At 42.9% G+C, this 14,418-nt stretch overlaps 1 protein-coding gene across 1 annotated transcript in view; it reads left to right on the top strand.

Moving 5' to 3' along the window:
* Positions 1-14,184, top strand: part of RAPH1 (Ras association (RalGDS/AF-6) and pleckstrin homology domains 1) — a 90,130-nt gene extending 75,946 nt beyond the window's left edge. The window contains 7 exon segments of the mRNA XM_057411712.1: positions 1,262-1,405; positions 2,624-2,734; positions 5,050-5,148; positions 5,727-5,847; positions 7,462-7,604; positions 11,786-11,919; positions 11,921-14,184. Of these exon segments, the coding sequence (XP_057267695.1) occupies positions 1,262-1,405; positions 2,624-2,734; positions 5,050-5,148; positions 5,727-5,847; positions 7,462-7,604; positions 11,786-11,919; positions 11,921-13,745 (2,577 nt within the window). The 3' untranslated portion in view covers positions 13,746-14,184.
* The last annotated feature ends 234 nt before the right edge of the window (positions 14,185-14,418 follow it).

Below are 14,418 nucleotides of genomic sequence, written 5' to 3' on the forward strand. Positions count from 1 at the left end.
TTACATCTGAGATAATGACTATTTTAATGTTGGCCTTTTTCAGGTATGATAATATTTTGTTTAATAACAAAAAACCATACACAGTGATAATCGAAATGAGGTTACCTGTAACTATGGCTAAAACCAGTGGAAATTTGCACAACTGTCATCTGGGGTTTTTTTACCTGCAGTGGTAGATATTTTTTTTTTTCCTAGCACTCTCCAAATTGTTACTCTCTACAAAATTCTGTGCATCGGTTCATGAGTGACCTGTGTTAATATTTTAAATTTTATTAGTAAGCAAAGTAGTTAAAATTTGTTTCAGTTACATTTTAAAATAAACAACCAAATACTCAATTTTTAAAATATGTGACAGCAAAGGAAGTCAGTATCAAACAGGTCAAATAGTTTGTAACACTAAAGACAACAAGAAAAATATGTGGAGCAAACAGTGAATATAGCCTTCATAAGCTGAAAACTGAATGGTTTTGAGATAGTTTTGTAGAGACCTACTCGTGCTGAAGTGTCATAACTTCCATATGATTTCCAGAATAATGGTTATGATTTCAGTACTTAGACAAAAGTGACTGTTTGGGGTATTTAATTTGGGGTTATATTTAATAAAATTTAACTTATAAGTAGCATATGCATGCTCTTAGTGTATTATTAATACAGGTTTTAAGAAGTGGTCATGTGAATACGGTGGATCAGAAAGATGGAAATTGAATCCATGACATGAAGAGGTTGTAATTCTATCTAATTCTTTTTGTCTTCCAGGATTACTCATTAGTATTTGTGTTGCATATTAATCTGGAGAGTATTTAAAGCATTTGTTTTCCTCTGTTCACTCTTCATAAGTAGAACAACAGAAGTTGTGGTGTTGGCAGTTAGTAGCAACAAAGTACTTGTGGAATAAATTATAGCTGTATCTGATCGATACTGAATTAGGCTGTGTGTAGATTTAGACTTAGGAGGAGATATCTACAAGGTGACCTCATAACTTTACAGCAAATAAAGCTGTTAGGAGCTCTATTACCAAAAAGCAGTGGTTAGAAAATCTTTACAGTAGCTGCTAAGAGCCCCTATTGTGTTTGTCTGAATTACCTTGTAGCTTCACAGTTAATCTCTAATTCATATCACTGTGTGAAAAAAAAGAGCTGTCCCTATTATGCCTGCATTCCTTAAATAAAGAATTTCAGAATTTCAGTCATTAAAAACAAACCACTGCATGTTGTACGTTCTGTCTGTTTCTCTTTTCCCAATACATTGTGTTTATTGGTAGGAATGTTTCTGTGGAAGTTCTGTAACTGTGCCAGAGATTGAGGGAGTTTTGTGGCTGAAAGAAGATGGTAAGAAGTCTTGGAAGAAACGTTACTTTCTTCTTCGAGCTTCTGGAATCTACTATGTCCCTAAAGGGAAAGCAAAGGTATGCTTTTACTTATGATACTTTAGAGCAGCTTCCCTGGATTTTTTTATTGCTGGTAAATTGTGGTCACAAGAGTCAGCCTTAAAATGTAGGCTTAGCTGTGCCTTGCCTAGTGCCACATTCCTTAATTAAAAGTGCAGCTTTATCATGGAAATGCTGTGTAAATTACTGTTGTGGCACTTGATGGGCTAAACCCCAAGTTTAAAAATGCAAGAACACAAGGGTCTGCTTTTTAAACGAGCTCAGGGTAGTTGTTCAGAAACACTTAAGGAAAAATAATTGGTGCAGTTGAGAGGCTGTGTTATCTCAAGCAGAATTCAGATAAAGGACCAGATTTCATTGCAAATGCCAATCATAAAATATCAGACCTACTCCACAGTCTGCATAATTCCATGGTCTTTAGTTAGTTCATATAAATGGGATTCTTTCTGGACCAATTTGTGCTATGCTTTTTGAAACTGGCAAATATAATACCATTGCTTCATTGTCACTTACTGCTGTTCTGTGTGTATCAATAATAAAAAGTAAATAGAAAACTGCTACAAATGCATTATAGTTTCAAGGCTGAACCACTGTGAGTTGAATTTGACCATGAATCCATCAGACTTGACAGCATGCACTGATCCCCAGTATGGGAGGTCCACTTCCCACACAGCTGACAATGAGGAAATTTCTGTCAGTGCATCAGCTTTCACACTGAAAACATCTCAGATGTTTTCATGTTCCTTACACAGCCTTTTTCTTTGTTACAACAATCTATATGCAAGATCACCTATTGGAATTCTGTGCCCTACAATCACTGCCAAACATCATTAGAGTTTTTCTCGCATTTCCATTGGAATTTGAACACCTTGATTATTAACTAAGGTGAAATATAGCCAACAACTGTTGAAAAGTTCCCAGGCAAACAATCCTATTTACTTTCTCCTGATACCAACTCTGAATCAACATTAGCAGGCCGGTGTAAGATGCTGTCAAAAGGCAAAATGCAGAAAAACACAAAAAAACCCAACCCAGACTGAATTTGGAAAATAATATCCAGTTAAAAATTGATGACTGATGCAGGAGTTTATGCATGGCTGTGTCTCCTTAATGGTAGTTTTTGGATCAGATTGAACCTAATATTTAACCTTAACTAGATGTTTTATTAGTATTTTGATTCTGTCAGTGCATGTGGTTTCCTTGTATTTTGTACATTATTATGTTTGTATTTAATAGGTCTCGCGGGATCTTGTGTGCTTTCTACAGCTTGATCATGTCAGTGTTTACTATGGACAGGACTATCGGAACAAATACAAAGCACCCACGGACTATTGTTTAGTGCTCAAGGTAACTTGTGATTGTTTTGGAAATTCTCACGCTGAAAAGAGCATATAAAGAGCTTGAAACATTTCCATGCTAATCTTAGTCCCTTAAAATAACTATCCTTCCCAATTGTGAGCAACAGCTGATTAGCACAGTATTAATCTTTGGAGAGACTGTAATTTAGAATAGACTTCCCATAGTAATACAACAATTGGAAAACTATGTCTGTCAGTTTTCAGGGTGAAACTTCATTCGGTAAATGGGAACTCTAAACTGCTGTTAGTTGCAATGACAGTGGGAAAGCTATGTTTAACTACATTTTCTGTGGAGTTGTAATGAGCCTCCTTGGTGGAAATACAGTAAGAGAATGAGAAAATGCCATGTGGGGACTAGTGCAGAAGGAAGAAATACATATGAATCACTTTCTTCCTCATCAAGCTGATAGATCTCTTCCACCTGCCAGAAGATCCATGTGGATTATGTGGTAGGGGAGGAAGATAGATCACTGAGAGACACGGAAGAATGGCTTTTCTAGATTCATTTATAACACTCTAGGTTTCTCTGACACTGTCCTTTCTTTATAAGCTGCTTAGGGAAAAATTAGAAGTCCAGGACAGAGATACTTTCACAGAATACTTTTTTACCCTTTGGAAATGTAGGTAGCCAGACACTGGGTATTGGCTGTGTAATAGCCCCAGGTGCATTCTTACTCTTTGAGTATGCCCTGTTTCTTTTTGGATTCCAAGAAACTTGCAGAATGCTGCAGCAGTTGGGTAAACCTTGCATGCTTTCTTATTTGTTCTGAACCATCAGTTGCTTTCCACTTCATTTTCCTGTAGTTCTTGTATAGGAAACAAACACTTGGTGAACAATTGTTGCCTGTTCTCCATGCTCCTTGTGACTTTGATTTTCATATTGCCCTCGATTGTCTTACTTCCAGACTAAGTCCTAGTGTATTTAATTGTTCAGCATACTGTAAATCAGAACATGACTCTTCTTCCATTCAGCTACTCTATACCTTAAAACCATTCAGATTCAGCGAGATAATACCCCTCAAAACACTAACTTCAGGGAGTTGCTGTCTTCTAAAAGTGTAGGTCCAGAAGTGTGCAGAAATTGGTATTGGAGTCTCAGGTCTGCCTGTATTGCCCAATCTGGGGGAAAGGGGTTGCATTAAAGGAAGAAACTTCTGAGTATAAAGGACAGGTAGAAAGAAAAGTAGAAAAATGTGAAATATAAACAGCAGCAACCTGATCTTAACCTGTGAAATAGATAACTTCAGTACTTCAAATCATTGTAAATTGCATCAACTCATCTTCCAGTCTCTCTTGACTCCCACACAGTGTTCAAAATTATGTCAGCTCCTGCAGGATAGATAGTGGCAAAGCTATTTTAAAACAGGTTTTCACAGTATGTTCACAGCAAGTAGCATTTGAAAATTGATTTGGAAATGGTGTGAGTAACATGAGATTGTTATAGTTGAACTTACAGTTTTCATTTGACCTCTTACCTTCCCTGATCTGCAGTTCATGGAGTTATGTCAGTACCTTAAAATGCTTTATGTGCCTGGAGTGTGTGGCTGCCTGTCCACTGTGTGAAAAATTGATTTCATCTTCCAATTGCAGTTGGGCCCCCTGAGAGGTAGACACTGAATATCAAATACGGGAGAAGGCATGCAGCTGAAACTGGAAATATTTCCCATGTTCTCATAGGTCATTGGCATGGTTATTATTAAAAGAAGAAATGTCAGTGTTTGTAGGTATTTATAAATTCTTGAATTAAATTGATTTCTTCTGCTGACATGTCACTTTCTATCCCCATCATTTGGACAGGTTAAGACTGAATTACTTTATCAGACTTGCTGACCACGCAGAGTAAACCAGGGGAAATGTCAGTTGTCTCTTTCAGGTGGTGAGTTAATCCATAGAGCAGTGAAAGGAAACAACTCTTTGTGCTTTGGCAGCACCTTGCTTGTGTTTAGGAAAGGTTTTTACAAGCTGATACTATTCTGACCACTGTGCTTGAGAGTATAATGATTTCTGAAGAGCCGTACAGGTACGAAAGACTTTTAGTAGAGAGAAGTTACAGCACTAAAATACTGATTCACCTTTTCTTAGTGTTTCAAACCTGAAATCAGCGCACACTGCCAATCTGTATGTGAAGCTATCCCCACTGCCACCTTCTGAAACGCTGTCAAACATTTTTAAGTAGGCTCAAATACAGACTACTGTTGAAGAGCTTCCAGCATTAAGTTTGTCCTTATAGATGTCAACAGATAAATGGCTTTCCTTGCGTTCCTAGCTGTTAAAATGTTGACGAGGATGAATGATTTTTTGCAGCATCCTCAGATCCAAAAGAAATCCCAGTATATCAAGTATCTTTGCTGCGATGATGTAAGAACTCTACACCAATGGATCAATGGCATCCGCATTGCTAAGGTAACCTCCTCTAGGCAGTCTTACACTGTTCTCATGAGTTGTCATTATCTGTTTGAAACCACATAGAGTTACTTAGTAGAATACATACTAAATCTTACTTCTGTTTACCTACCCTGAATGTAAATTGTGCAATCTTCTTACGTTTCATTCTCTAGCAAAATTGTTGGGCTTTCTTGTTATAATAATTCAGTAATTAGGCCCTTCTTGTTTCTGCTGGACCTCCATCGCTTGACAGAGTTCTAGCAGACATCATAACTAGATTTTAGCCAGCTCCCTCACAGATTTTAAACAGAAAGCTAATGGGAGAACTGGAAAGCAGAATTGATTTCTAAAATCCACAGGTTGGCTTGGTTTATTCATTGGTTTATTCTAGGATAAACAAACTGTTTTGTTTCTTTCTTTCAGCAATTCTCTAATAAAAAATTAATGTTGTTGCCTCAGCTCCTTAACAAAGAGCCTGTTGTTTCTCTCTGGGGGGAAAAGAATGGTGGAATAGAGAAACCAGAGGTGGAGCTCAGCAGTCTGAAAGGGTACACAGCCTATGTACAGTTGTTAAATTTGTCTGTCATTTTGCGTAGTATGGGAAGCAACTATACATGAACTATCAGGAAGCACTGAAGAGAACAGAATCAGCGTATGACTGGACTTCCTTGTCTAGCTCCAGTATCAAGTCAGGCTCCAGCTCATCTAGTTTGCCAGGTAATAATGTGATCTGCCTCATAATAGAAAGATTTAATTACCTTTTTTTATTATCCCCTATCTAGAGACCTTAGGAGAGACTGTTGCAGGAAGTGGACTGTTTCTCCAAAATCTTTTATGCTAAGTCTTACTGTTTAGTCTAAAACACAGACTTTGCATTTTATTTATATATATATATATATACACATATATATATAAAAGCCCCCTTATATTAGTTGCAGTGGTGTGTGTATTGAGAAACATACAGTACTTTCTTGTGCGCTTCCAAAAAAGACTTTTTCTGACACTGAGAGGAAACTTCCTCAAATTCCTGATGCCTCCATCTTCACCTATTTGAGAAAAAGAAAGCAAATGTATGTTTTAATGCTACACAGAATATGTGTGTGTGTGTAGCTGTGAAACTGCTTTTGTTGACTGGAATATTCAAAATTGGAAAATAATAGTCCCTGCCCAAAGGCAAAGATCCAAATAATCTCTTTAGAGACAAACTTTGAAAACACTGTTTCTGTTCCTATGTCAATCTGTGTGCGCTGGCAGCTCCCGTTTACCTTTCAGCAGGACTGGGACTGGGCTTTTTTTTTCACAGCCCATAACAGTGTACAAATTGATGAAGGTTTATATAGTCTCATTTCAGTGTTCAGAGCTGACTGATACTTGGCCAGATTATTCTCAACCCTCAGGGCAAGTTTCATTGTTGAAAACAGGCTGTTGTATGAAAGTGTGGTGTCCATTGCAGATACAGGTCAGGAAGTAATGCTACTGAATTGGAAAGGTTGAGAAAGTAGCCTGTGAGAATGAGCTAAGCAAATTCAGCCTAACTGAAGGTACTCTGTCTTTTCAGCTGTGTGGCAAAGTCTGCTAGGTGTAGCAGTAATTTCTCAGTTACTGATAATTTCTCCATCCAGGCTGGATGTTTTTCTGGTAAAGTTTCTCTTGTGGGGAGCTGAGCCACAGCCTACCAGCTGTGCGTGTTCTGCCAGAGCTGCAGTCCAGCCTATGCCTAGATGCTTTCTTACCTTTGGGACTACACAGAAAGCAGCTGCCAGGCTGGAGAAAATCAGTCTGGCAGTGGCTGCTGCTGTCTTTTCAAGATACCTGGTGGATACAGAGCATCATCTGTGTTTGCTAGTTACAGGATGCTCATTAGTCCTTCTCTTCCCTTGAGGAATGGGACAGTCAGAAGCAGACTACTGCCTTGCCTAGCATAGTTTGACTGCTGTCAGCCTATGTCCAGTGTCTGTTTCTCAGGTTGTGCTGGAAGCGGTGCTGAAGAGAGTAGGCTGCATGCATTGCATGAAATGGGGCTTTTCCCAAAGTGCAGGAGCTCTTGGATGTTTCAGAACCTATAAAACTGCAGTGTGTTCTCACTTCACAGCATATCTGACACCCCATCATCTTTGTAGAGCTTCAGATTTGGTTAGTACCAGGATGCTGTTGCTCGTTTTGTTTTCTGGACTGCAACAGCCTGGATGTGAACTAGACTTTATGCAGTAGTTACAAAATACTTAACAAGCATGACCAATAAATGTCACACAGAGTTGCATTAGAAGCACACTGACTTTACTCTTGTATTCAGCAACATGTGCTAACTGTTTCTTAACTTTTTCTAAACAGAATCTCAATCAAATCATTCTAATCAGTCTGACAGTGGAGTTTCTGACACCCAGCCAGCCGGACATGTCCGTTCCCAAAGTATTGTCAGCTCCATGTTTTCTGAGGCCTGGAAACGAGGCACTCAACTGGAGGAATCCAGCAAGGTAACAAGAAGACTTTAGTTTGAGAACCAACACCCAACAAAATGTACGGGACAGAGTGATACCTCTTCTACCTCTGTCTTGTGTGGGATTTCTTCTCTTTTTTTAACTCTTTGTTATTGACATACACTGCCATATAATTGTTTCTTTCAGGAATCACTGTTTCAGGGAATTTAGCCTTGGAAACTTCTGTTCTTGCTTTTATTTGTGTGCACAGAAGCCCTCTGTTCTTTGAAGGCATGATACAGCCCATCCCATAGAATCCTATTAACTAATGTTGAATAAAGACAAAATAAAAGGATCAGTTGTTAACAAGTTGAATGAAATTCTTTCACTAAAATCTTTCTCCAGTTAACTAGCCACATCTTTCCATTGTGAAGATGTGAATAACTGAGAGTTGAAGGCAGGTATATCTATTTAAGAAGTACGCTGGTAGTTTTAACTCAAATGTTTTCTGTTGTATTTGGTGAAAATGGAAACGGTGACCACATATATATGGTCAAAGCAAAAGCAGAAAAATTGACAATAATTGTGGACTGACGCAGATTTGTTATCTCCTGTTGCTGGTAGTGAGTTACAAAAGATTTTAACCCATTGAAGCCTGAGGCTCAGGTCTGTTGTGGTTTGGTTAGTTTTCTGTCCTTTCTGTGGTAGTTGACTGATGTAGTTCCTAGGGAATACTTCCAAACAGCACAGTTGCCGTTTACATCAGTTTGTTGTCAGGCAGTTAAATTAATTTCCAGGTTCCTGAACAGCCATGATGTCAGTATTAACTGCAGCAGTTTTGAGTGCAAGTACATTGTCAGGATGCTATGAGAAGCTGGTTTTACTCCTGTCAGTTTTGAACCTTCCCCAGACCCCAGGTTCAAGCTAGAGAAGCAAGCTTTTTAAAACTGAAACCATGGGTGAACCAGATAAGTAGTTAAAAATAAGACAGAACATCAGATTTTTAAATAAGAAAGCACATGTGGCACAATGTGAAGACTGACCTGGCTGCATCTTTGGAACTGGTAACTTTTCTGCATTGCCTGCTGGCTTGGAAATTGTCTGATTCTAATAGTAATGTAGTCCTTGGCCCAGGAATGGAGCTTGCAAAATGGTGATCCAAATTTTCTACTGCATGAGCACAACACCTGGTGCATGTTCATCACCAGGTGGCTGCTTGTATGTGTACAGCGTGCATCATTTCTGCAGGAGTGGGTTAGATGCAAAAGATGGGGCACTTGAGTGTGTTTTGGCATGTACCCGACAGAGGGGAAAGAGAGCTGCTGTGAGAATGTTACTGTTTTCTAAAGTTTTGGGTTCTGTATGAAAATCCTGCTGCTACATCCTCTGGGAGCTTTTAGGGAAGAGTTTACAGTTTGCCACTCACTGTTGTTCTTACCAAGTCCATAGTGCTGCTGGCAACTGCTCATTTAAATAAACTGCAGGAATTTTTCTGTTATCTGATTAAAGCCATTTTTAAAATGAAGTATTCACACTGCTCCCTGCTGAGGGCCATCATGCGTCAAGATTTCATTCATCTGAATTCCTTTCTATGCACAACCCCCAAAAAAGGTCCGTTTCTTTGTGCAGAACAGATGAATGGATTGCCCTGACACCTCCAAAGAATCCAGATGAAATGACCTGTGTAAAATTACAATTCAAAGCCATGTTAAGAAATTCTGAGTAAATTGGTGACAAAATTATCTTTAGTGAAACCACGGTACATGCTTTTTTATCCTGTACAGGCCAGGCCCAAGGAACTTAAATAGCAAATAAATCAGACTGGCAGTGGGAAATGTGAGCCTGCGTGGCAAGAAAGAAAACAGTGTGGAAAAAAATTGTGATTTACATTAAAAAGTAGTTGTACTGAGACATGCTGCGTTAGGCAGATTAGTGTCCAAGCAGTTATTTCAGAGTTATTGACTCCACAGTGCTTTGCTGACAAAGCTGGCTTAAGAAGTTCATACGGGCAGGCTGCTTGCTGCAAGAGCTTGTGTTCTTAGCAAAAAGAGCAGAAAAAAAAAAGCATAGCTGTTATTTTTAAAAACAGACACTTTTCTTTTTACAGCATTTCTGAGAGTTCCAGATAGCCATGAAAATGTGCATGGTAGTTATGCAATAAGTAATTTTTCAAGATACACAGGAGAGCATCACATAGTTATAAGGAAGAACAAGAAGAATGATCTTTTTCAAGGTGGTTCAATATACAGAGTATCATTGAATATGTTTCTGGTTGTGGAAATTTGATTTGATCCTGTGGAGATGCAAGGGTCTCCCCCTCCTGAGATGCACAACATTCTTTTCCCTATCCTGAGGGTTTAATTTGCTCACTGTGAAAATCACTGTCCACAATGAGTTATGAAGAAAATTCCTCGCTCTTTCAAATATTTCTAAGATGAAAAAATCCACACTTCCCAAAATGTGGGTAATCTGTCCATTCACATTTTGAAAGATCGCTGTTTGTCCAAAGAATACTTTATTCATCTGTTCATTCTTTGCAGTTGGGCAGTGAAGATCTCATTATGTCTCATTTTTGCTTGTCAGACTTTGAACAAGTTATTTCAAGTGGGATGCTACAACAGGCGTCAAAATGTGTGCTCACTGTGTATGCTTTAAGTGACAAATTCCAGATTCTCCAAGGTCTTCTCATTCAGGGATGTCTGTTCTGTTATGCCTTGGGCTCCCTCTCTGTTTTATGCGCTTTTATTTTTCCTGTTGCCTTTTGCTGTCTCAGGTGTCAAAAGTGAAGCTCAGCACACCCATGGTGCCTTATACAGGGCACATTTAAGGTCAGGTGGTGCTACTTGAAACTTCATTAACCTGGGTGATTGGGAGAATGGTAATTTACAGACTAACACTTGCAAGAGATCAAGATTTGTCTCCTGTTTTGTTATGTGAACACCTTGATTTAGCTCCAGAACTGTTATACTCTTGCCTTCCAGACCTAATGTGACAGGTAGAAGCACACCCCATGTGTGTTGTATATCACCGTTTGCTGTTTCTGACTCTAATCCTTTTGGTGGTGTTCTGCACATAGAGACTTTGTGCACCTGTGTTTAGAAGAAAGCAATGTGCAAACCTGCTCATACAGTGCAGATGAGCATAATTGGGCTAACTTGTGGCAAAGTGTCTTCTGATGAATTATAGGTACCCTGTGCAGTCAGCTGCCATGTTGGTGTTGCATTTCTAATGCATGTTTCTATGCTGTGCACTGTGAAATTCACAACATGGCTTGCAGCCAAACCACTTTGTATTAGGAGGATGTTTTTAAGCTTGAGTAATGCCATTATCTCTTTGATTTTTAATAGGACTCTAGGTTTGCAATTCTAGAGAAACAGTTTAACTTGAGCAAAACCCAATGAGTAGACTAAACATTGCCTGCTGCTTTCCCATTGCTCTTTCCCTTAGTAAGCTTTTCCCCATCTTTTCTTTCTTTTTCTCTTGATGTAGTATTTGCACGTGTAGCTTTTCTTCCCTAAGCTAACTTTCTTTTGCAGATCTTTAAACATTTCCTTCTGGTGAAATTTTCCCAGGAAACCTCAGTTGTCCCTCTCTTTCCTATTATTTTCCTTGCCAGTCTCAGATACCGGAGCATGTGGAGCGGAAGGATTCTCTGTAGTATTCCTGTGTAGAGCTTGCTCCTCATGTGTGTTAGAGCGGTTGAGGATTTCTGCCTTTCGTTAACACCGAGCAGTGTCAGGCCTGAGCTAACCACCTAAAGGCTTGACAGGTGCCCCCGGAGGCCGTCCATGTATGGTTTAACTCCAGCCTTAGTGAGCCGAGTAGATGCCTGCGGTCTCATGCTCTGCCTGATGTCCTCCGTCATGGCCCGCGGCACTCTGGGCAGTGCTCTCTTGGGTCATTACAGATGCCCACCGGCTACAGCTGCCTGCCCACAGAAGCGACAAGGCTGGTGTGTCTCCTCGCTGACATTCAGCCTAGCTTGAACCTGGTTCCACAGATTCTTTTGCCGGCTTCCCCCCCCTGCCTGCCCGGTCAGACTGCATGCTCCAGGCTTGTCAGTGCGTGGAGGTCTCTTGCTGCATTGTGTTGCTAATACTTCCTGCATGCTGTAATCTGCCACTTAATTTTTAATGACAGGCACATTTAAACCTTGACTTTATAATCTCTTTGTCTCCTTCCCTCCCTCCCTCTCTGTTTCTTTTTCTCCCTTTCCACTAAAAACCCCTTCCCGACAGGCCCGAACGGAGCCCGCAGGCCGGCCCATCATGTCTGCTGCACCCCCTGTGTCCCCACAGACTAAAGTGGTGACCCCCTACACAGCCTCGCAGCCGTCCCCCCCGCTGCCCCCGCCGCCTCCCCCTCCTCCTCCTCCCCCCCCCCCCCCCCTCCACCGCCACCCCCCTGCCCAGCCAGGCGGCCCCGTCGGCAGGCTCTGCCGCCACCATGTTTGTCAAGTACAGCACCATCACGAGGCTGCAGAACGCCGCCCAGCACGGCGGGCCCTTCGCCAGGCCTCCCGCGGCACTGCAGGGCCCCCTGCCCGCGGGGAAGCCTCACAACCCTGTGCCCCCCAACGGGGTCATGCCGCCCCCTCCGCCTCCACCACCGCCTCCCACTCCGGGCTCCGCCATGGCGCAGCTGAAGCCGGCACCTTGCGCCCCCTCTGTGCCACAGTTCACACCACCACCGCCACCCCCCAAAATACATCAGGTTCAACCAAGCGTAAGCCAGGCCGCTGCCACCTCCTCACTGCCACCGCCGCCACCGCCTGTGCCTGCCCCGCCACCACCCCAGGCACCCCCAAAGCCTGTCATGGCAGCTCTCCCCCCGCAGCCTAGTGGGAAGGCAGCGTCACCAGGGGTCGCACATGTCACCCCCCCTGTGCCAGCTCCCTTGCCCCTTGCAATAAAGAAACAACCAAGTGTCACCTCTCCCCAGGTGCCACCACTGCCCCCAGCCCCTCCTGGCCCTACTCCTCCCCCTATGTTCCCAAAGCAGCAGAGCTTCTCTATGAAGCCTCCTCCATCCCCTCAGTCCCCAGTGCCATCTGTGGTGAAACAGATAGTTAGCCAGTTCCCACCTCCTCCCACCCCACCTGCCACCGAGCCCCAGCCTCTAAAACCCCTTCCACTGAGCGTGGCTCCGCAGTCACCTCCAGCAGTGAAGGCAAAGCCCAAATGGCAGCCTGTTTCCGCTCCCTCACCAGATTTCCCCCCTCCTCCACCAGAGAGTAGTTTAGTGTTTCCTCCTCCACCTCCTTCCCCAGCTTCCTCTGCAGGTTCTCCCCCCCCCGACAGATCAGGGTCTCCAGTCAAAAAGACCAGCAAGACATCAAGCCCTGGAGGGAAGAAACCACCTCCAACACCTCAGCGAAACTCCAGCATCAAGTCCACCAGCTCCACTGAGTACCATGAGTCCAAGAGACCTTCAGTGGACCGCCTTGTCAGCAAATTTGCACACCCACCAGACCCGTCAGGGTCTCCTTCCAAGGAATCATTGCCTCCTGCAGCCCCTCCAAAGCCAGGAAAGCTCAACCTTTCTGGGGTGGGCCTGCCCATTGTCCTTCCACAAGGAGGGATCCCAGCCAAGGCTCCTGTTCCGAGTGTGTCTGAGAAGGAACCTGTGGTTGAATTCCCTTCACCACCATCTGATTCAGACTTTCCACCGCCACCACCTGAAATAGATCTTCCTCTGCCTCCGGTGGAGATCCCATCTGTGTTTTCAGGCAGCACCTCCCCAAAAGTCGCCGTTGTCAATCCCCAGCCTCAGACATGGTCAAAAGCACCCATGAAAAAGGCCCCACCACCCACACGCCCCAAGCGGAATGACAGCACTCGACTGACGCAGGCGGAGGTTGCAGAGCCACCGGGATCAGCTGCCCCTCAGGTGCCCACTTCACCCAAGTCCAGCCTTAGCGTTCAGCCGGGATTCCTGGCAGACCTCAACCGGACGCTGCAGCGGAAATCCATCACCCGGCACGGCTCCCTCTCCTCTGCACGGATGTCCAGAACAGAGCCCACGGCCACCATGGACGACATGGCCCTGCCTCCACCTCCACCGGAGCTGCTGGCAGACCAGCAGAAGGCAAGCAGCTTTGGGGGCGGTCATTTATCCGGCTATGCAACGTTACGGAGGGGGCCACCCCCTGCGCCTCCCAAAAGGGATCAGAACACCAAGCTGTCGCGAGACTGGTAACCACCTCCCCAGGGCCGGTGCTCTCCGTGACTTGTGGGCCGCTCTGTGATCGGCCGACCTGTGATCTTGCGCACTTGGAGAGGATGTGGGGATGTAGGTGACAGCGCCATCAAAAGAGGTGATCTCAAACTGTAGCTAAGGCTAAATGTAAAGACATTCCCCTTTCACGGCTACGCCAAAAAAGCTGGGGGCTTGGGGTGTCAATATTTTATTGGGAAAGGTGGGTAGAGAAGCATTAACTTACCCTTTCATTTTTTGTTACCCTTCATACAGATTGGACCAAACCCTCATTTTCTTACATTTTCTGCATTTAGGGGAGGGGGGGAGATAATTTTTTTGTAGTGTCTGTCCACGTGAGACATGTTTGTGCATGTATTATAAGTGTAGGTATATAATATATTGTGATATATTTCGTCGCAATTACAGAAGATAACCAGAATGTTTTTGTAGAACCGTATTTATTGTTTCAGTCGCTATATTACCTGGAATCGGACTCTGTAACTAGTCACATATTGCCACAAAGATGAAGATGTAGGGGGCACTTTAAAGAAAGGAAGAAAAACAAACAAAAACCACCCCACAAATCTCTTGGCAGTTTGTGGTGGGTAATGGTGCAGAGCTGAAGTGTTCTGCTATTAACTGTACATTGTTCATTGATTGAAAAGTACAGGTG

This window comes from Pezoporus wallicus, unplaced genomic scaffold (assembly GCF_028554395.1).
Source record: "Pezoporus wallicus isolate ANWC-B61680 ecotype Strahan unplaced genomic scaffold, APGP_CSIRO_Pwel_v1 contig_6732, whole genome shotgun sequence".
NCBI classification, from domain to species: domain Eukaryota; kingdom Metazoa; phylum Chordata; class Aves; order Psittaciformes; family Psittacidae; genus Pezoporus; species Pezoporus wallicus.